The sequence below is a fragment of the Pipistrellus hanaki genome (genome assembly GCF_964339955.1).
Source record: "Pipistrellus hanaki genome assembly, chromosome: 9".
NCBI classification, from domain to species: domain Eukaryota; kingdom Metazoa; phylum Chordata; class Mammalia; order Chiroptera; family Vespertilionidae; genus Pipistrellus; species Pipistrellus hanaki.
Window position 1 is genome coordinate 78,581,309 of NC_140511.1, and position 20,846 is coordinate 78,602,154.

Consider the following 20,846-nt stretch of genomic DNA (forward strand, 5'->3'; position numbering starts at 1 on the left):
ACACACACACACACACTCACACACACACTCTCACACACTCACACACACACACACACACTCTCACACACACACACACACACACTCACACACACACTCTCACACACTCACACTCACACACACACACTCTGACACACTCACACACACACTCTCACACACTCACACTCTCACACACACACACACTCACACACACACACTCACTCACACACACACTCACACACACTCACACACACACACTCACAACTCACACACACACTCTCACACACACACACTCTCACACACACACACACACACTCACACACACACACACACACACACACTCTCACACACTCACACTCACACACACACACTCTGACACACACACACACACTCACACACACACTCTCACACACACACTCACACACACACTCTCACACACACACACTCTCACACACACACACACACACACACTCACACACACACTCTCACACACTCACACACACACACACACACTCTCACACACACACACACACACTCACACACACACTCTCACACACTCACACACACACACACACACTCTCACACACACACACACACACTCACACACACACTCTCACACACTCACACACACACACACACACTCTCACACACACACACACTCACACACACACTCTCACACACTCACACTCACACACACACACTCTGACACACACACACACACACACACTCACACATCACCTGTCGTGCCTGTGGCCGTCCGTGTCGGTGGGACGGTCAGACGCGGGAGGAGGTCACCGGCACTGTAGCGTTGGTGCCGCCAGAAGCACCTGCTGGGGTCGGGGGGGGGGGTGCAGGGACAGGCACAGGCTCAGGCCCACGGCCTCGGTGCCATGAGTCCGCGCCGAGCCACCGGCCCAGGTGTCAGCTCTGGGCAGCGCGTCCTCAGGGCTCCTTCTCAGATGGTACTGCGCCCCCCGCCCGCTCCCCCGCCCGTGTCCCCCCCGTGTCCCCGCCCATGTCCCCCCCGTGTCCCCCGCCCGTGTCCCGCCCGTGTCCCCGCCCGTGTCCCCCCCGTGTCCCCGCCCGTGTCCCCCCCGTGTCCCCCCCGTGTCCCCGCCCGTGTCCCCGCCCGTGTCCCCGCCCGTGTCCCCCCCGTGTCCCCCCCGTGTCCCCGCCCGTGTCCCCCTGCCCGCTCCCCCGCCCGTGTCCCCGCCCGTGTCCCCCCCGTGTCCCCGCCCGTGTCCCCCGACCCGTGTCCCCGCCCGTGTCCCCCCCGTGTCCCCGCCCGCTCCCCCGCCCGTGTCCCCCCCGTGTCCCCGCCCGTGTCCCCCCGTGTCCCCGCCCGTGTCCCCGCCCGTGTCCCCGCCCATGTCCCCGCCCGTGTCCCCGCCCGTGTCCCCGCCCGTGTCCCCCCGTGTCCCCGCCCGTGTCCCCGCCCGTGTCCCCCCCGTGTCCCCCCCGTGTCCCCGCCCGTGTCCCCCCCGTGTCCCCCCCGTGTCCCCGCCCGTGTCCCCGCCCGTGTCCCCCCCGTGTCCCCCCCGTGTCCCCCCCGTGTCCCCGCCCGTGTCCCCGCCCGTGTCCCCCCCGTGTCCCCCCCGTGTCCCCCGCCCGTGTCCCCGCCCATGTCCCCCCCGTGTCCCCCCCCGTGTCCCCGCCCATGTCCCCGCCCGTGTCCCCCCCGTGTCCCCGCCCGTGTCCCCCCCGTGTCCCCCCCGTGTCCCCCCCCGTGTCCCCGCCCATGTCCCCCCCCGTGTCCCCACCTGTGCCCCCCGCCCGTGTCCCCCCGTGTCCCCCCCGTGTCCCCCGCCCGTGTCCCCCCCGTGTCCCCCCGTGTCCCCGCCCGTGTCCCCGCCCGTGTCCCCGCCCGTGTCCCCCCCGTGTCCCCGCCCGTGTCCCCCCCCGTGTCCCCGCCCGTGTCCCCCCCGTGTCCCCGCCCGTGTCCCCGCCCGTGTCCCCGCCCGTGTCCCCCCCGTGTCCCCCCCGTGTCCCCGCCCGTGTCCCCGCCCGTGTCCCCCCCGTGTCCCCGCCCGTGTCCCCGCCCGTGTCCCCCCCGTGTCCCCGCCCGTGTCCCCGCCCGTGTCCCCGCCCGTGTCCCCCCCGTGTCCCCGCCCGTGTCCCCCCCGTGTCCCCCCCCGTGTCCCCGCCCATGTCCCCCCCCGTGTCCCCGCCTGTGCCCCCCGCCCGTGTCCCCCCGTGTCCCCCCCGTGTCCCCCGCCCGTGTCCCCCCCGTGTCCCCCCCGTGTCCCCGCCCGTGTCCCCCCCGTGTCCCCGCCCGTGTCCCCGCCCGTGTCCCCCCGTGTCCCCGCCCGTGTCCCCCCCGTGTCCCCGCCCGTGTCCCCCCGTGTCCCCGCCCGTGTCCCCCCCGTGTCCCCCCCCGTGTCCCCGCCCGTGTCCCCCCCGTGTCCCCCGCCCGTGGCGACGTGGCTTTGGCCTGGGCCACAGCAGTAAGCACAGGCGCTGCCACACGGAGTCCTGTTGTAAGGGCCCGTGGCACCGAGGAAGACAGCCCGCAGTTACACTAACCCGGCACCCCCCCCCCCGCCCCGTCACACTGAGGGCGGCCTGGGTGCTGTCAGGAGCACCCACGAGGGCCTGAGGCCCAGAGGGAGGGGCCCAGGACCTGCCTGAGGCCACACTGCTGAGTGCCAGGGCGGATGGCACCAGGCGGGCTGGTGCAGGCGGGGCCAGGGCCTGTCGGCTGGGAGATTGCCCCCTCTCCTCTGCCGGGCGTGTTAAACATGTGGTGTGTGTGTGTGTGTGTCTAGGTTCAGCATGGCGGATGCTTTCTGCCATGGAAACGCCCCAGAAAAACAAAGAGAGCAATGGCCCAGGGTCACCCAGGCCCAGCAGCCCAGGAGCTGGCCGTGCCCACTGCTCGGGGGGCAGGGTGCGCAGCCAGGACGCCAGGGGGAGTGGGCCTGGGGGAGTGGCCAGGCGTCAGGCACGTCTGAAATCCAGCCTTCTCCTCACGCCCTGGCTGGGGGGTGCCCGCCGGTCTGGGGGGTGCCCGCCGGGCTGGGGGAGTGCCCGCCCGGCTGGGGAGTGCCCGCCCGGCTGGGGAGTGCCCGCCCGGCTGGGGGAGTGCCCGCCCGGCTGGGGGAGTGCCCACCCGGCTGGGGGGTGCCCGCCGGTCTGGGGGGTGCCCGCCGGTCTGGGGGGTGCCCGCCGGGCTGGGGGAGTGCCCGCCGGTCTGGGGGGTGCCCGCCGGGCTGGGGGGTGCCCGCCTGGATGGGGAGTGCCCGCCTGCTGGAAAGAAGCCAAGGCCAGCAGCACCACCTCCCTCATAGCTGGGCCCCCTCACAGCTGGGCCCCCTCACAGCTGGGCCCCCTCACAGGTGGGCCCCCTCACAGGTGGGCCCCCTCACAGGTGGGCCCCCTCACAGGTGGGCCCCCTCACAGGTGGGCCCCCTCACAGGTGGGCTCCCTCACAGGTGGCTGCCGGAGTCGGCGCGGTGGCTCATTCTCAAGGGCAAACCGGGGCGCGCGCTCCAGGAGCTCCGGAAGGTGGCCAGGATCAACGGCCATGAGGACGCCAGCAAGGCCCTGACCTTGGAGGTGAGGCTGCGGTGGTGACCCCGAGTGTGGGACGTGGCAGAAGGGCCCCCTCCGATGTCTTATCTGTGTTGCCACCATCTTACCATCACCCACACCACCGCCTCCATCACCACCACCTCCTCCATCACCACCACCTCTTCCACCACCTCCTCCACCACCGCCTCCATCACCACCACCTCCTCCACCACCACCTCCTCCACCATCACCACCTCCATCACCACCACCTCCTCCACCACCACCTCCTCCACCATCACCACCTCCATCACCACCACCTCCTCCACCACCACCTCCTCCACCATCACCAATTCCATCACCACCACCTCCTCCATCACCACCACCTCCTCCACCACCTCCTCTAGCACCACCACCTCCTCCACCACCACCACCTCCTCCACCACCTCCTCCACCACCACCACCTCCTCCACCACCACCACCTCCTTCACCACCTCCTCCACCACCACCACCTCCTCCACCACCACCACCTCCATCACCACCACCTCCTCCACCACCTCCTCCACCACCACCTCCTCCACCACCACCACCTCCATCACCACTGTTGCCACCATCATCACCATCATTACCATTCTCATCACCGCCATGGTTATCTCCATCATCACCACTATCACCACCTCCACTGTACCCACCATCACACCACTATCATCATTGCTACTCAAATGCTACTACCATCACTACCACCCATAATAACACCAGCACTAACATCAACACCATCACCAACAGCATCACAGCCATCCACACTCCACCATCACCCCCATCACCCCCATCACCTCCACACGCTCAGCGTCATCTTCATCACCGCCACATCACCATCAGCATCTCTACAAACACCATCACCTTTGCCACCATCATCACCGTCACCACCACCACCACCACCAGTAACAGTACAACCATCATCACCACAGATCCGCCCCCGCCCCCTTAGCGTTCACCCTCAGCCCGCACACCGGCACCGCACGCTCACCGCATGGCTTCTCCGTGTCTGGGAGGCAGGACGTTCTATTTGGAGGCAGCGGGCTCCGGGAAGCCGGTGTGGGGGACGTGCGGCCAGAGATTAGGGAGGCAGCATGCCCTGGGGGGATCAGGGAAGGCTTCCGGGAGGAGGCAGCTGGCGCAGAGCAGGCCTGAGCACAGGGCAGGCAGGCTCAGAGGCGCAGGGGGAGGCTGGATGGGCACTGGGGGCGCAGGGAGCCCGTGTGGCTGGCACGCCCTGATGCCAGCCTCGGTGAACGAGGGGACGGTGGGCTTTGTGCCCAAGCAGCCTCAGCCTGCAGCCTGAGGGCCGGAGCGGCACACACGCCCCGTGCTTCGTGTGGGGGGGCCCTGCCTGTCCCCCCCCCCGGCTCTCCAGGCCCCACAGTCAGGGCCAGGCTCCCGTCACCCGGACACCCCGGGCCTGGTGGGCTGGGCCGCCGCCCCGTCCTCAGGGTGCCCCCCTTCTCCCCGGAGGTGCTGGGGTCCTGCATGGAGGAGGAGGCGGCCTCGGCGAAGGCCCGCCGGTCGCTGCTGGACCTGTTCCGAGTGCCTGTCCTCCGCCGGAGGACCTGCTGCCTGTTGGTGCTCAAGTACGCCCCCTCCCCGCCCCCTCCCTCCCCCCTCCCCGCCACCCCTCCCTGCCCCCTCCCTCCCTCCTCCCGGCCCCCCTCCCTTCCCCTCAGCGCCCCCTCCCTCCCTCCTCCCTCCCCCCTCCCTTCCCCTCAGCGCCCCCTCCCTCCCTCCTCCCTCCCCCCTCCCTTCCCCTCAGCGCCCCTCCCTGCCCCCTCCCGGCCCCCCTCCCCGCCCCTCCCTCCCCCCTCCCTTCCCCTCAGCGCCCCCTCCCTCCCCCCTCCCGGCCCCCCTCCCTCCTCCCTCCCCACCCCTCCCCTCAGCGCCCCCTCCCTGCCCCCTCAGCGCCCCCTCCCTCCCCCCTCAGCGCCCCCCTCCCCGCCCCCTCCCTCCCGCCCCCTCCCTCCTGCCTCCTCCCTCCCCCCTCTCCGCCCCCTCCTTCCCCCCCCCCCCCCGGACGCAGAGCTGCAGAGGGCGGGCGCTGTGAGTGGGGACCCCTGCAGGCCTCTTTGGGGTGCGTTTCTGGCTGGGAGGGGCCCCCGGAGGCAGGAGAGAGGCGGTGTGTGGGGCTGTGGTCCTCTGGAGGCAGCTCCGCAGGAGGCCAGCCGGGGAGGCCGGGCCAGGCTGAGAGCACCAGGCGGGAGCCCGGCCCGCGGGGGCCGGAGCGGACCCTGCTGGTCAGCACTGGGCTCCCCCAGCAGCTCCCCGCGCGGGCTGCGAGCCCGGCCCCTCCTCACTGCTCTGACACCCCACGCACAGAGCGCAGAACTTCCCGAGGCGACGAGAGGGTGAGCCCAGGCGAGCTGGGTGCTCTCCCAGACTCCCCTGCCAGGCCCATGTGCAGCCCCAGGAGGCCCTGCTTGGCACCCCGGGGCGCCGGGGACCGAGAAATGTCCCCTTAATAAGGCGATCGCAGTTAAGGTGACTTCTAGGAGGGCTTGTTGAGAGCGAGGGCCAGCCTCAATGGGGACTCATCCCATATGATAAAAGCCTAATATGCAAATTGACCAAGTGACGGAACAACCGGTCGCTATGACAGCTACTGGCCACCAGGGGGCAGACGCTCAGCACAGGAGCTGCCCCCAACCCACAGAGCCGCTGTGGCAGGGGGCGGGGCCGGCGAGTGGGTGGCACCAGGCCAACCAAAGAGGTGCCTTCAGGGCCCCCCCCATCACCCTGCTGGTTGCCCCACAGATCGGCCCTGATCGCAGGCCAGGCCTAGGGACCCCTCCGAGCACAGATTTCATGCACCGGGCCTCTAGTCTTGAAATAAAACTGACGGTTTTGAAGCGTTTATTTGATGCTGTGTTTGCCCACGTGTGGTTGTCTGGGTTATCATGGCAGACATGTGCCGGGTCACATGCTCATGGTGTGCGCACGCTTCTTCCTGACGTGCTGCAAGGACCGTCCGGCCGTCTTTGTTGCGTCCAGGCTTCCCTGCGCCCCGGGCCGCCCCGCAGGCTCCGGTGTTAGAGCTCAGGCCGGGACACCCTCTCCTCTCCTGTAGCCATTAACCAGCGACTCCGTGCCAGCCCGTGTCTGCGTGTGTGTGCGTGTCTGTGTGCGTGTGTGTGTGCCGCGTCCGGGAGCAGCTCAGCTGACCGCAGCGCCCTGTCCACCGGCCGGTCAGCCGCCATCTGGTGGTGGCCGGGAGCCGCCCAGCCCCTCCCCACCCTGGCATGGAGGTGGCCACGCCTCCCCGCCCTTCCCCGGGGCAGCCCGGCCCGGGGGCAGGTCCGGCTCCGCGGGGGGCTCAGGCCCTCGGCGGCGGCGGGCCTCCCTGACCTCTGGCTTGGCCCGCAGCTTCGCCTACATGCTCGCCTACTACGGGCTGGTGCTGGACCTGCAGCACCTGGGCGGGGACATCTTCCTCCTGCAGGCGCTCTTCGGCGCCCTGGACCTCCTGGGCCGCGCCTCCAACGACCTGCTGCTGCGGGCCTGCGGCCGCCGCGCGCTGCTGGCCGGCTCCCAGGCTGCCGCCGGGCTCTCCATCCTGGCCAACGTGCTGCTGCCCCCAGGTGAGGCCGGGTCCTCCTGCCCCCTGGCACCGCACAGAACCTCCCCCGGCCCCCTCCCTCGGTCCCCTCCCCTCGGCCCCCTCTCCACCGGCCCCACACCCCCGGACCCCTACCCCAGCCCCCCACCCCCGGCCCCCTGGTCCCCCTCCCCCTGCCCCCTCCCTCCGGCCTCTCCCCCAGCCCCCCACCCCCGGACCCCAGGTCCCCCTCCCCCGGCCCCCTCCATCCGGCCCCTCCCCCGCCCCCTCTCCACCGGCCCCACACCCCGAACCCCTACCCCGGCCCCCCACCCCCGGCCCCCCGGTCCCCCTCCCCCTGCCCCCTCCCTCCGGCCCCTCCCCCAGCCCCCCACCCCCGGTCCCCCGGTCCCCCTCCCCCAGCCCCATCCCCCCGGCCCCTCCCCCGGCCCCCTCTCCACTGGCCCCACACCCCCGAACCCCTACCCTGGCCCCCCACACCCGGCCCCCTGGTCCCCCTCCCCCTGCCCTTCCCCCCGGCCCAGACCGCCCCTCCCGCAGCCCATCTCCCCCCAGACCACCCCTCCCCCAGCCCATCTCCCCCCAGACCACCCCTCCCCCAGCCCCATCTCCCCCCAGACCACCCCTCCCCCAGCCCATCTCCCCCCAGACCGCCCCTCCCCCAGCCCATCTCCCCCCAGACCACCCCTCCCCCAGCCCATCTCCCCCCCCAGACCGCCCCTCCCCCAGCCCATCTCCCCCCCCAGACCGCCCCTCCCCCAGCCCATCTCCCCCCAGACCGCCCCTCCCCCAGCCCATCTCCCCCAGACCACCCCTCCCCCAGCCCATCTCCCCCCAGACCGCCCCTCCCCAGCCCATCTCCCCCCAGACCACCCCTCCCCCAGCCCATCTCCCCCCCCAGACCGCCCCTCCCCCAGCCCATCTCCCCCCAGACCACCCCTCCCCCAGCCCATCTCCCCCCCCAGACCGCCCCTCCCCCAGCCCATCTCCCCCCAGACCACCCCTCCCCCAGCCCATCTCCCCCCCCAGACCGCCCCTCCCCCAGCCCATCTCCCCCCCAGACCGCCCCTCCCCCAGCCCATCTCCCCCCAGACCGCCCCTCCCCCAGCCCCATCTCCCCCCCAGACCGCCCCTCCCCCAGCCCATCTCCCCCCCAGACCGCCCCTCCCCCAGCCCATCTCCCCCCAGACCGCCCCTCCCCCAGCCCATCTCCCCCCAGACCGCCCCTCCCCCAGCCCCTCTCCCCCAGACCACCCCTCCCCCAGCCCCATCTCTCCCCCCAGACCGCCCCTCCCCCAGCCCATCTCCCCCCCAGACCGCCCCTCCCCCAGCCCATCTCCCCCCAGACCACCCCTCCCCCAGCCCATCTCCCCCCCAGACCGCCCCTCCCCCAGCCCATCTCCCCCCCCAGACCGCCCCTCCCCCAGCCCATCTCCCCCCAGACCACCCCTCCCCCAGCCCATCTCCCCCCAGACCACCCCTCCCCCAGCCCATCTCCCCCCCAGACCGCCCCTCCCCCAGCCCATCTCCCCCCAGACCGCCCCTCCCCCAGCCCATCTCCCCCCAGACCGCCCTCCCCAGCCCCTCTCCCCCCAGACCGCCCCTCCCCCAGCCCCATCTCCCCCCCAGACCGCCCCTCCCCCAGCCCCTCTCTCCCCAGACCGAGCGGCCCTGCGTGTCGCCTTCGCTGTGCTGGGGAAGGGCTGCCTGGGCCTGTGCATGACCTGCTACAACGTCTACAAGGCCGAGCTCTTCCCGACCACCGTGCGGTAGGCGGCTGCCAGGCGGGGGAGGGGGGGAAGGGCCCCCTGAGAGGGCCCGGGGAGGGGGAGGAGGGCTGGTGTCCAGGGACACAGCAGAGGGCAGAGGGCAGAGGGCAGAGGGCAGAGGGCAGAGGACTGGCTGCCAGCGCGGAGCTGAGCGCAAGGCCCAGGACCTCCTCCCAAAGCCGCCCTCAGCCGGGCTCAGAGCAGCCCTCCCGGGCGGCCGGCCTCAGAGCCACAGAGGCCCGGGCGCCTCCAGGCTGAGCTGGGAGCCACTGGGAGCCGCAGAATCTCAGCCCTGGTGAGGGCACCAGGAGCTGCCTGGCTCAGGAGGGACCCTCCTCCCTCTCCTCCTGCCCCTCCCTGCCCCTTTCTGCCCCTCCCTGCCCCTCTCTGTCCCTCCCTGCCCCTCCCTGTCCCTCCCCTGCCCCTCCCTGTCCTTCCCTGTTTCTCCCCGCCCCTCCCTGCCCCTCCCTGTCCCTCCCCGCCCCTCTCTGCCCCTCCCTGCCCCTCCCTGCCCCTCCCTGCCCCTTCCTGCCCCTCTCTGTCCTTCCCTGCCCCTCCCTGCCCATCTCTGTCCTTCCTGCCCCTCCCTGCCCCATCTCTGTCCTTCCTGCCCCTCCCTGCCCCTCTCTGTCCTTCCTGCCCCTCCCTGCCCCTCTCTGTCCTCTCCCTGCCCCTCCCCTGCCCCTCCTGTCCCTCCCTGCCCCTTGCCCCTCCCTGCCCCTCTCTGTCCTTCCTGCCCCTCCCTGCCCATCTCTGCCCCTCCCTGCCCCTCCCTGCCCCTCCCTGCCCCTCTCTGTTCCTCTCTGCCCCTCCCTGCTCTCCCCCCCCCCCCCCCCCCCCCCGCAGAGTTATCCTCAGACACGGGACACCAGTGGTCTCAAGGGAGACCACCCCACCTTGGGCAGGAGGGTAAACTGAGGCTTGAGGACTCGAGTCCGAGGACTCCCTCGGTGGACGGCAGGAGTGGCCCTCCGTTCCCTCACTCATGGCGCTCGCACACTCGCCTGTCCATCCTTCCATTCGTGTATGTGCGTTGCTGAGTTTGTTGTTATTACATGGAAAGCGCAGGCCGGCCGCGCGGGCCCAGCAGGAGCCCGGGCCAGCCTCCCGGCCCCGGAGAGCAGCTCGGAGTGGGCCCAGGCTCCCGGGGGAGCTGGAGGGAGGCAGAGGCCCTGGAGGGGACAAGCTGGTGGGCTCCATGGAGGAGGTGACGTAAGGGAGACCTTGAGGAGGGCAGCTCCCTTGGCCCAGCTTCTCCGCCCCTGGCACCTCCTGACCCGGCCAGATGCCCCTTCGGTGCCGCCCCTCTGGAGTGCCCGCTGACGGGCGGGCCACCCTCTGCCCACAGGATGACGGCGGACGGCCTCCTGCAGTCGGCGGGGCGGCTGGGCACGGTGGTAAGCCCCCTGGTCATGATGGCCCGCCAGGCCCTGCCGCTGCTGCCCCCCCTCACCTACGCGGCCGTCCTCATCGCATCCAGCCTTGTCCTCCCCTTCCTCCCGGAGACTCAGGGCCTGCCCCTCCCTGACACCATCCAGGACCTGGAGAGCCAGTGAGTGCCCCCTGCCCCTGGAGTGACCCCTGACCCGGGAGTGACCCCTGCCCCCAGAGTGACCCCTGACCTGGGAGTGACCCCTGACCCGGGAGTGACCCCTGCCCCCAGAGTGACCCCTGCCCCCAGAGTGACCCCTGACCCAAGAGTGACCCCTGCCCCCGGAGTGACCCCTGACCCCTGGAGTGGAGACTGTGGAGGCCGGGAGGCTGGGAGGCCGGGGCGGGGGCGGTGGGACCTGCCGGTGCCTGGCCGGGACGCAGGCGCAGGCACTGGTTTGCTCGGCCGTGCCACTGTGTTGAGGCACCGGCTACGGCCGTGCTCCGGGGCGGGGCAGTCAGAGGCCCCTCTCCCTTAGGGCAGCCCCCTCAGGCCTCTCTTGGTCCTTCCAGGGGGCCGGCGGCGGCCGGGGGCGCCCGGCGGGAGGCGGTCGTCACCGAAAGCACCTGGTTCTAGAGCCGCCGTCCGAGCCCGTGGCCAGAGACACACGGAGGGCCTGCCCGCCGTCCGAGCCCGTGGCCAGAGACGCACAGGGAGGGCCTGCCCGCCGTCCGAGCCCGTGGCCAGAGACGCACACGGAGGGCCTGTCTCCCCTCAGAGGGGCAGCCGATCGGCAGCCTGGAGGCCAGGCCTCCGAGAGCCTCCCGGGTCCCCGATGTCACAGAGCACGCGATTAATTCCCGCACAGACCCCCCTGTGCGGCCGCGGCCCGGGCGCTGAAACTGCCGGGAAATTGCACTGACCGCCTCCGTGGGAGGCGAGGAGACAGCCCAGAGCGATGGGGTGACAGGGTGAACCCCGGCCGGCTCCCAGCCCAGGGCCCTCCGGACACCGAGCTGCTTCCCACCTGCACCCTCTGCCCCGTTATCGACAGGAGCTTCCCGAGAGCGGGCTCTGCCCACACTGTCCGCTCTCCCTGGCCAACGAGGGGAGCCTCGGGCCCCAGGCCCCGTCCGGGCGTTCCCGCGCTCCCTGTCACCTGGCTGCACTCGGAGCGATCAGACCCACTCCAGTCATCCCCTGTCTGCCCAGAACCCTCTGTGCCTGTGCCACAATCACGCCTCCCCAGGCTCCCGTCACACGCAATAATTCCGAGTGACTTAGCTGACACGTCGTCTGTTCGTGGATCATCATGGAATTACACTAGACACCAGTAGCAGAGAGAAATCTAAAAATCTCCTCAAACTAAGCAGCACATTTCTAAATGACCCACAGGTCAGAGAAAGCGTCACGAAGGAAGTTAGAAAATATTTTGAACTGTTTTAAAATTTTAAATGACATATCAAAAATTGTAGGATGAAGTTAAAGCAGGGAGTAGAGTAAAATTTATATCATTAACTGCCTACATTCAAAAGGAAGAAAGTCTCTAATACATGAGGGAAAAAAGCAAATTACACCTAAACTAAGTCAGAGACAGGAAATAAATAGTACAAACTCAAGAAATAGAACCAAATCTATCACCTCTAATCACTGATTTGGAAAAGAAGAAAGATACACATTACCAATATCAGAAATGAAAGAGGAAGCATCACTACAAATCCTACAGACATTGACATGATAAGGGAAGAGTATGAGCAATATTTTATTACCAGCCTAGAGGCCCAGTGCACGAATTTGTGCTCAGGTGGGGTCTGGCCAGCTCGGCCCCAGTCAGGGAGGATTGGGGCTGGCCTGTCGGGAGGAGAAGATGGCAGGAGGTTGGCTGGCCAGCCCACCCCCAATTGGGGTGGGGGGTCAATTGGGGGCCAGTGACCTGGGGGAGGGGCCATGGTGGTTGGCTGCCTGGTCCCGCCCCCTATTGAGGTGGGGTGGCAATCAGGGGTGAGGCTGGCTACGGGGATGGCTGCAGGCCAATCAGGGTGGTGGGGGCCCATTGGGGGCATGGCCAGCTGGGGGGAGGAGCTACAGGAGGTGGGCCGGCCAGCTCTGCCCCTATTGGGGTGGGGGGGTGCAATCAGGGGCAGGCCAGCTGGGGGCTGGGGGCCTATCGTGGAGGGCGGGCTGATCGGGGGCGGGTTGGCCAGGGGGAAGGGAGGTGGGGTTTGGCCAGCTCACCCCGCTCTTGATCCGGGGGAGAGTCCGGTCAGAGCAGGCCGGCAGCAGGAGGGGCTGCGAGGTTGGCCGATTGGCCCCACGCCCTGGTCAGGCCGGTTCACTGGCCACTGTGGGTGTCATAGTGACCGGTGTTACAGTCTACGGTTGCTGGGTTTTTATGTAATATAGATTAGACAACTTAGATGAAATCGACACATTTCTTGAAGGAGACAAACGACCAAAGCTCACTCAGGAAGAGATAGATAACAAAGTTAGACCTGCATCTATTAAAGAAAGTGAACTTATGGCTTAACGCTTCCCACAGAGAAAATCCCAGGTCTTTTTGGTTAACGGTTTCACTGGTTAATTCTGCCAAACATTTAAGCAAGAAATACTACCAGTTCTACTCAAAATCCTCCGTAAAATCGAAAAAGAACACCTCTAAATTCATACTGTGAGGGCAGCATTACTCTGATATCAAAATCAGAAAACACACACATCTATGTTTATAAAAGCCAAGCAGCCGAAATGCTGGGATGACCGAAGGACCAGGCGCTATGACATGCACTGTGGCTGGCCAACCCCCCACCTCCCCCCACCCCCACTGGCCCAGTCCGATGGGCCCCATCGGGGCAGGCCGGCCGGACCTCACCTGCGCACACATTCATGCACTGGGCCTCTAGTAAGAAAAGTAAACTACAAGTCAATATCACTTGCAAACACAGACACACAAATTCTTAATAAATATTTAGGAAATTGAATCCAACAATATAATATTTAGAAGGGCAACACATCATGACCAAGTGGAGTCTGTCCCAGGAATTCGGAGTTGGTTTAATATTCAAAAATCAAGGTAAACAAACATAATTGTTAACAAGCCATGGGATCGTCCCAATAGGAAGAGCATTTAGTCCAGGGGTCCTCAAACTTTTTAAAGTGGGGGCCAGATCACAGTCCCTCAGAGAGCTGGAGGGCCGGACTATATGAACTACTAATTCCTACTGTAACACCTCGGCTGTGCTCACTGCCCAAAAAAACCTGGCGGGCCAGATCAGACTCCTCTGTGGGCCGCATGTGGCCCGTGGGCCGTAGTTTGAAGACCCCTGATTTAGTCCTTACAGAGGGCATTCTGCAAACTGGGGACACTGGCTCCGCCCGAGAGAGGTCGCCTGTGGGAAACCCGGGGGTGCACGTGCTGATGGCGGAGGCCTGGGGCTTCCCTGTTATCTATGAGTCTAGGACGTCCACTTTTATCTCTCTGTGCAACACTGGTCCTAGTCAGTGCAATCAAGGCAAGAAAAAAATAAGTAAAAGGCACACAGATTAGAAAGGAAGACCAAACGGTCTCTATTGGCAGATGTTGTAATGTTAGAAAATACTTAAAAATCTACTGAAAGGTTCTGATCCGTAGTCGGACGCATTATCCATTGCGCCACTGGCCCGGTAAAATCTACTAAAATGTTACTCGAAATAATAAAGGAGTTTAGTAAGGTTGCAGGATACAAGGTCGATATACAAAAATCTATTGTATTTCTGTATGCTAGTAATAACCAGAAAATACCACTAAACAGCACGGGGCAGAAAGGCAAGATCCATACATACACTAAAAACGATGAAACATTGCTGAAAAGTTAAAAAGAAGACCTAAATAAATGGAGAGAGATGCCATGTTCATGGATTGGAAGGCTATTGCCAAGATGTCATTTTCCCGCATAGGAATTGATGGATTCAGTGCAGCCCTAGTCAAATGCCAGCCCAGCGTGCCGGGTGACACCACCCTGGGGTCCTGGGCCTGGCACTGAGCGGGGGAGCACTCAGGTCTCACCAGGCTCAGCGGGTGGCGGGGCCCCGGAGGAGGGGCCTAATGGAGCCCGTGCCTTTCCAGCCCGTCACGTGTAGCACGTACAACTCTGAGAGCTGAGAACGGACTTCCTGTCAGAGATACAGCCTTCGTGGCTCAGGAGAACCCCTTGGCAAGGCCACGGGGGAAGGTGAGACCCTGAGGACACCTGTTTTTTTTGCAGAAGAAAGAGCAGCAGAAGGGACAGAAGAGCAGACCTCTCTGGTGGGGAAACAGAGGAGAGAGAGGGTGGGGAGGAGGCTGCCGGCTGACCCATAGGCCGAAGGCGGCCAGCAGGTAGGACTGTGCAGCCCATGCAGGCAGGGAGGTCCTCGGGGCTGTGAGCAAACGTGCCCTTTGTCTCCTCCAGCCTCGAGGACTTAGGCAAACGGTGCGTGTGTGCATGTGTGTGCATGTGTGTGCATCTCTGTGCGTGCACCTGTGTGTACACCTGTGTGTGCATCTCTGTGTGTGTGCACCTGTGTGCGTGCATGCATGTGTGTCTGTATAAATGAAGGTGGGGCTGCATCCAGGGTACAGGGGCATCCAGGACAGAAACACAGGATGATCACAGGCCCCGTGGCAGACAGACGGCGGGGACAGGGTCCTCCCAGGAGCCGGGAGGCCCCCGGCACCCTCCGCCCAGACCGGACCCAGAGCCCTGCTCCCCACCCTCCAGGCCTTCGTGCTCAGAAAAGAAGAACGTTCGTTAAAGCCACCACACCCGCGGGCGGGCTCGGGGGTGAGCTTCGGCTTATAGACCAGAAGGTTCCAGTGGGTTCCAGGTCAGGGCACAGCCCCAGACTGCAGCTCAGGCCCAGTGTGGGACGTGCAGGAGGCAGCTGATCGATGGATCTCTCTCATCATGGATGCTTCTCTCTCCCCTTTCCCTTCCTCTCTGATCGCAATAAAGATAAAAAGAGAGACACGGAGGGAGAGGGATGGTGGCAAGGCGCAGTGCCCTGCCCAGAGCCGGCCCCGTGCCCACCGGGAGTGAACAGTGGGATGGCAAGCTGTTTGTCAGCTAAAAGGCCCAGCCTGGACGCGGCCCAGCCGCTGGGCAGGGCACAGCTCCAGGGAGAGGCAGGGCCGGGCGGGCAGCACCTGCATCCCGCCTTGTTAAAAGGCTAACAGGCGCCAGCTGGCCGCCGTCCGCTGCGGGAAGCCCTCACCCGGCGCGGGGGCAGCTGAGTTCGGACGCGCCTGGTTCACCGGCGGCGAGCATCGCGGTTGAATTTTAACGCGAGGAATCGCGTTGACACGAGGAGAGCGAAGTCCCGGCGGTGGAGGCGGCCAGGCGTGCGGGCGGCCCGGGCACTCGGAGGAAGGAGCCGGCGGCCGCCCAGCGCCCCGGTCTCCTTGACCTCCTTAGCGGAGGCTGTTCGGGGCCAGAGGCGCCGGGCGGGGGCTCCGGGAGCCGGGATGAGTGAACAGCGAGCGGCTGTGGCCGGGGCGGCAGCAGCTCCCACCGGCCAATTAAAGGCACGGACACACCCGCCCAGCCCGGCCCTGCCCTGCCCTCACCCCCAGCCTGGGCCCGGGACACACTCACCCCCCCAGTGCTCTGTGGGGCCGGGCCCCGGGAGGAGGCAGCAGGGTCTGAGGCGGAGAGGGCTCGCACCGGGCGCTGTCTCTGCAGCACAGGGGAGGGGGGGGGGCATGGGAGGCGGAGCGGGACAGCTGGGGGCGGGCAGGTGCCTTCAGAGCAGCCTCTCAGGCTCCGCCCCCTCAGAGCTCCGCCCGCGGAGATGGGGGCTCAGCCGTGGCCCTTCCCCCTGGGGGTCCCGGGGTGCAGCTGCCGCGCCTGGTCTGTGCTCACAGGGGGCCTGTGTGAGAGCGGCGCCCGGGCAGGCCGGGAGAGGCAGGAGGCTCCTGGAGCCTCGATTTCCTCGTCTGTAAAATGGGCGCCGTAGCCCCGCTTGGCAGTGTGTTTCATGATAAGAAGACATAGTTCTGCCAAAACCGGTTTGGCTCAGTGGACAGAGCGTCGGCCTGCGGGACTGAAGGGTCCCGGGTTCGATTCCAGTCAAGGGCACGTACCTTGGTTGCGGGCACATCCCCAGTAGGGGGTGTGCAGGAGGCAGCTGATCGATGATTCTCTCTCATCGATGTTTCTAACCCTCTATCCCTCTCTCTTCCTCTCTGTAAAAAAATCTATAAAATATATATTTTTTTTAAAAAAGAAGAAGAAAAGACACAGTTCTCAGAGGTCTGCACCTTCTCTGGCCCTCTGGTGTGAAGTGAGGACATTAACAGAGTCCAGGGTCTGGGGACCCCCGAGTCCTGAGCGAACGAAGGGGGCCGTGGCTGCCGCAGCCTCCGGCCGGCCACCTGGACTCCACCTGCTCCGATGGCCCCAGGGCTGCTTGAGTCACCGGCAGCCCTCCCTCCCCGCTGGCAGCCCTCCCTCCCCGCTGGCAGCCCTCCCTCCCCGCTGGCAGCCCTCCCTCCCCGCTGGCAGCCCTCCCTCCCCGCCCGGCAGCCCTCCCTCCCCCCGGCAGCCCTCCCTCCCCGCCCGGCAGCCATCCCTCCCCGCTGGCAGCCCTCCCTCCCCGCCCGGCAGCCCTCCCTCCCCCCCCGGCAGCCCTCCCTCCCCGCCCGGCAGCCCTCCCTCCCCCCGGCAGCCCTCCCTCCCCGCCCGGCAGCCCTCCCTCCCCCCGGCAGCCCTCCCTCCCGCCCGGCAGCCCTCCCTCCCCGCCCGGCAGCCCTCCCTCCCGCCCGGCAGCCCTCCCTCCCCGCCCGGCAGCCCTCCCTCCCCGGCCGTCCCCCCGCCTGGCCCGGACCGAGCAGCTGCCGTCGCCACGGACACGGAGGGAGGCGGGGGGAAGAGGAGGGAGGAATGGCCATCTGCCCGGGGAGGCCCCGGCGCCAGGTCCGGAGAAGGAGAGGCTGGCCTCCCCGGGCAGCTCGCCTCCTCCGCTCGGAATGACCTCACCGCCCTGGTCCCCACGGCCGGGGCTGGCCCTGGGGGTGAGGGCGGCTGGCGGTCCCCTCGTTAACGCACACCCGTCCCGCTCCGGGCCCCGCTCCCCGTCCCTCAGGGAGGCGTCTGCAGCCTGTCTCCCGGACCCACGCCCTTTGGCCCCTGGGGGCCCGGCATGTCCGCCGCGGGCACCAGCACGCCCACTGCCAGCTCCGGCCTCGCTGCCCACGCCCTCAGCGCCGTCCTGGCCCCGCCGGCTCCTGCCCGCGGGCGTGGCTGACCCTCTGAGCCTGGACTCCAGGCCTCAGCCTCCGACCTCGGAGCTCGCCCGGTCCCGGACTCGACAGGCCCTCCGTCTCCTCCCTCCGAACACCAGCTCGCTGCCGACCACCGCCCGGGAGCTGACAGCCGGCCAGGTCCCCGCCCTGGACCGTGCTGTCCCCCACCCTGTCCGGCATCAGTAACGCCCCTGCACCCGCCCGCCCAGGCCACGCTCTCCCCTCAGCCTCACATCCCGCGCAGCCAGTCAGTGCGCCCGGGGCAGCCCTCTGCCAGCCCCGATCCCCTCGTCCCTCACGGACGCACTCCGCCTCCGGGACCCTCTTTCAGCGTGTTCTCCACACAGCAGCCGGGGGTCGCCCTAAAACCCGCGTTTCCTGCCCCACAGCCCTGTGAGATCTCTATGTCTCTGCCCCGTACCGGCTCTGCCTGGCCCCGTCCTACTCTCTCTCATGCTCACTCACTCCGGCCACACGGCCCCTGGACGGCTCCCTGAGGCCCGTGCCCGCCCCAGGACCTTTGCACGTGCTCCTCCCTGAGCTCGGAATACTCCCCCACCCCAGGCATCCTGGGCCTGGTCCGCAGAGAGGCCTCCGCCTGGAGCGGCCCTTCCTCCGCCCGCAGGCGCCTCATTCTGTCCGGGCCTGCATTCCCGGAGCCCGGCCAGGAGCTCAGCGATGTTCTCGGCGAATGAACGCGGGAGAGCGCTGGACCCTCCGGGAGGCCCAGGGCGATCACAGCCCGCAGCCGGCGGGGGTTAGAGGCTCGCACGCGGTCCAGGAAGAGCCCATCGTCATTTCTAAGCGAGAAGCATACATTCTGGGAGGACAAGGCCCATCGCTGGGGAGTCAGAGTCTCAGCCGAAGGGCCGAGCAGCAGCCTGAGCTCAGCCAGCGCGCAGGCCCCTGAGCCTCGGGGCCGCCCCCCACACCCACCTGCTTCCCCTAAGCCCCGGCCAGACATGGGAACTGCACCGAGGACTGGCCGGCGGGGGCCCAGACGCAGCGCGGTTCGGTTTGTGTGTTTGGGTGTTCGGCCGGGGCGAGGCCTCTGAGTGTGGGAAGCAGGCGGAGGAGACACTGAGCGGCAGGTGAGCGGGGCCTCGGTGAGGCCGCACGGCCGGGCTCCGGGCACCGCAGGGGGCGTGGACGTGAGCGGCATCCATGGGTCCGCGTGTGAGAACCCGCTGTGCCGGCTCAGGGGAGGCAGGAGGCCAAGGAGGAGGCCGCCGGGCCGGGGAGCGGGCGGCCTGTCCGGGGCCCTGTGGCCGGCCCAGGACTCCCCGGCCCAGAGCGTGGGGGGCGTGGAAGGACGAGGGGCAGGGCGGCCCCTGCACAGGAGGCGGCGTGGGCGCTGCAATGGGGGTGGGGGCAGCAGGAGAAAGGGGGCTCAGCTTTGGCGGGAGATGTTCACGAGGCCGGGACACACACACACACACACACACACACACAAAAGCACATGTGCACACGCGGTACAAACACACACGTGCGCGCACACTCGTGCACACACGCACACACCTGCGCACACACAGGTCCTCGGTGCACGGATGCACTCAGGCTCAGGCCAGCCCACGGTCAGGAGGATCCAGTGAGGCAGACCGGGTGCGAGGGGCGGCTGCAGACCGGGCAGAGCCCAGCCCACACCCGCAGGGCCCGGCCGGCAGGCGCCCTCACGCCGGGTTAAACTTTGACGGGGAACGATCGCTGACCCTCTTCCCGCTCCGTTCCAGCCGGGTGACCGCCGGCTCAAGTTCACCGGCCGAGGAGGTGCCAGCGGCGGAGCCGCCGGAGCAACAGCTGCCGGCCCGCCGGCGGGGGGGCTGCCGCCGGGGAGAGGCCCTCCCTGCCCGCCGCCGGCCGCCCCGGCCCTGAGCCGGCCCCGGGCCCCGGGCAGCGCCATGGCCTTCGCGGAGCTCCTGGAGCGCGTGGGCAGCCTGGGCCGCCTGCAGCTGCTGCAGGCCGTGGCGTTGGCCGTGCCCATCATGTGGCTGACCGCGCAGAACGTGCTGGAGAACTTCTCGGCGGCCGTGCCCGCGCACCGCTGCTGGGTGCCGCTGCTGGACAACAGCACCGCGCGGGCGGGCGCGCCCGGCGCCCCCGGCCCCGACGCCCTGCTGGCCGCGGCCATCCCGCCCGGCCCCGGCCCCGGGCCCCACCCCTGCCGCCGCTTCCGCCGCCCCCAGTGGCAGCTCCTGGCGCCCAACGCCACGGCCGCCAACGGGAGCGAGGCGGCCACGGAGCCGTGCCTGGACGGCTGGGTGTACGACCGCAGCACCTTCTCCTCCACCATCGTGGCCGAGGTGAGCGCCCCCGGCCCAGCCCTCAGCGGCAGAGACACTGCTCGCAGCCGCCGCCCGGAGCGCCTCTGCCAGCCAGCCCCGGGGCCCGGTGCCAGGAGACCGCCCGCCAGGCCCTGGCAGGGGCAGCAGGTGACACGGATGGCACCTCTCATCAGCGGCCTGCCAGCGGGCTCAGGGACGACCATGAAGCTCAGGGGTGACCGCCAGGGGCGCGGGCAGATCCGGCGTGGGGGGTGGCCCACAGCCGGGGGGAAGGGGCTCTTTGTAAAGAACCGGAGGGAAGGGGGAGGGAGGGCGGGAGAGGAGGCAGAGAGGCCGGGCCCCAGGGGAGGCAGAGGCAAGCAGTGACAGCCTGGCTGTCCCACGGGCCCCGCCCACAGCCCTCGGGGCCTCAGGCTGCCCCCACCCCTGCTCCCCTAGAGCCCCCCCCCCCCCCGGGCTTCCCACTTCCTGAGCTCCGCCCCCTCCCCTCCCCGCAGTGGGACCTGGTGTGTGACTCGCAGGCCCTGAAGCCCATGGCCCCAGTCCATCTCCTGGCGGGCGTCTGGTGGGAGCCGCAGTGACCGGCCAGGCCTCCGACAGGTGCGAACCCCCCTTGCCCCCCGGGGCTGCGCCCTCGTCCGGACGCCCGCTGTGGGCCCCTCCTGCACCAGCTGGCTGTGCGCAGGCTCACCCTCCGGGCCGCGGTTTCCCGGGCTCCGGGGGCTGCGGGCGGCCGTGCTCATCAGACATCACGCTCACACCTGCTCGGCGCCCGCCTTCGGCCGCCTGGCCGCCCCCTGGCGGGAACTCGCTCCCCCGACAGCACCATCGTGCCCACCGATGCCCAGGAGCCTCCACGGGCGAAGAGCCTGGCTCCGGCCCCGGCTGGTGTGGCTCAGTGGATAGAGAGTCGGCCTGTGGACCGAAGGGTCCCGGGTTCGATTCCGGTCACGGGCACATACCTTGGTCGCAGGCTCCTTCCGGCCTGGGCCCTGGTCGGAGCCTGTGCAGGAGGCAGCCGATCGATGTGTCTCTCTCACATCGATATTTCTCTCTGCCTTCCCCTCTCTCTCTCTAAAAG

The 20,846-nt window shown here is 68.0% G+C and overlaps 2 protein-coding genes across 2 annotated transcripts in view; both read left to right on the plus strand.

Moving 5' to 3' along the window:
• The window catches only part of SLC22A11 (solute carrier family 22 member 11), a gene marked incomplete at both ends in the record, with an annotated part of 15,746 nt that extends 4,882 nt beyond the window's left edge, over nt 1-10,864 (plus strand). Inside the window, 7 exon segments of the mRNA XM_084895710.1 lie at nt 3,408-3,531; nt 4,331-4,424; nt 4,898-5,111; nt 6,895-7,109; nt 8,748-8,856; nt 10,205-10,408; nt 10,801-10,864. Of these exon segments, the coding sequence (XP_084751836.1) occupies nt 3,408-3,531; nt 4,331-4,424; nt 4,898-5,111; nt 6,895-7,109; nt 8,748-8,856; nt 10,205-10,408; nt 10,801-10,864 (1,024 nt within the window).
• Nucleotides 10,865-19,343: 8,479 nt separating this feature from the next.
• The window catches only part of SLC22A12 (solute carrier family 22 member 12), a 5,490-nt gene continuing 3,987 nt past the window's right edge, over nt 19,344-20,846 (plus strand). The window contains 3 exon segments of the mRNA XM_084895712.1: nt 19,344-19,783; nt 20,263-20,323; nt 20,326-20,365. Of these exon segments, the coding sequence (XP_084751838.1) occupies nt 19,382-19,783; nt 20,263-20,323; nt 20,326-20,365 (503 nt within the window). The 5' untranslated portion in view covers nt 19,344-19,381.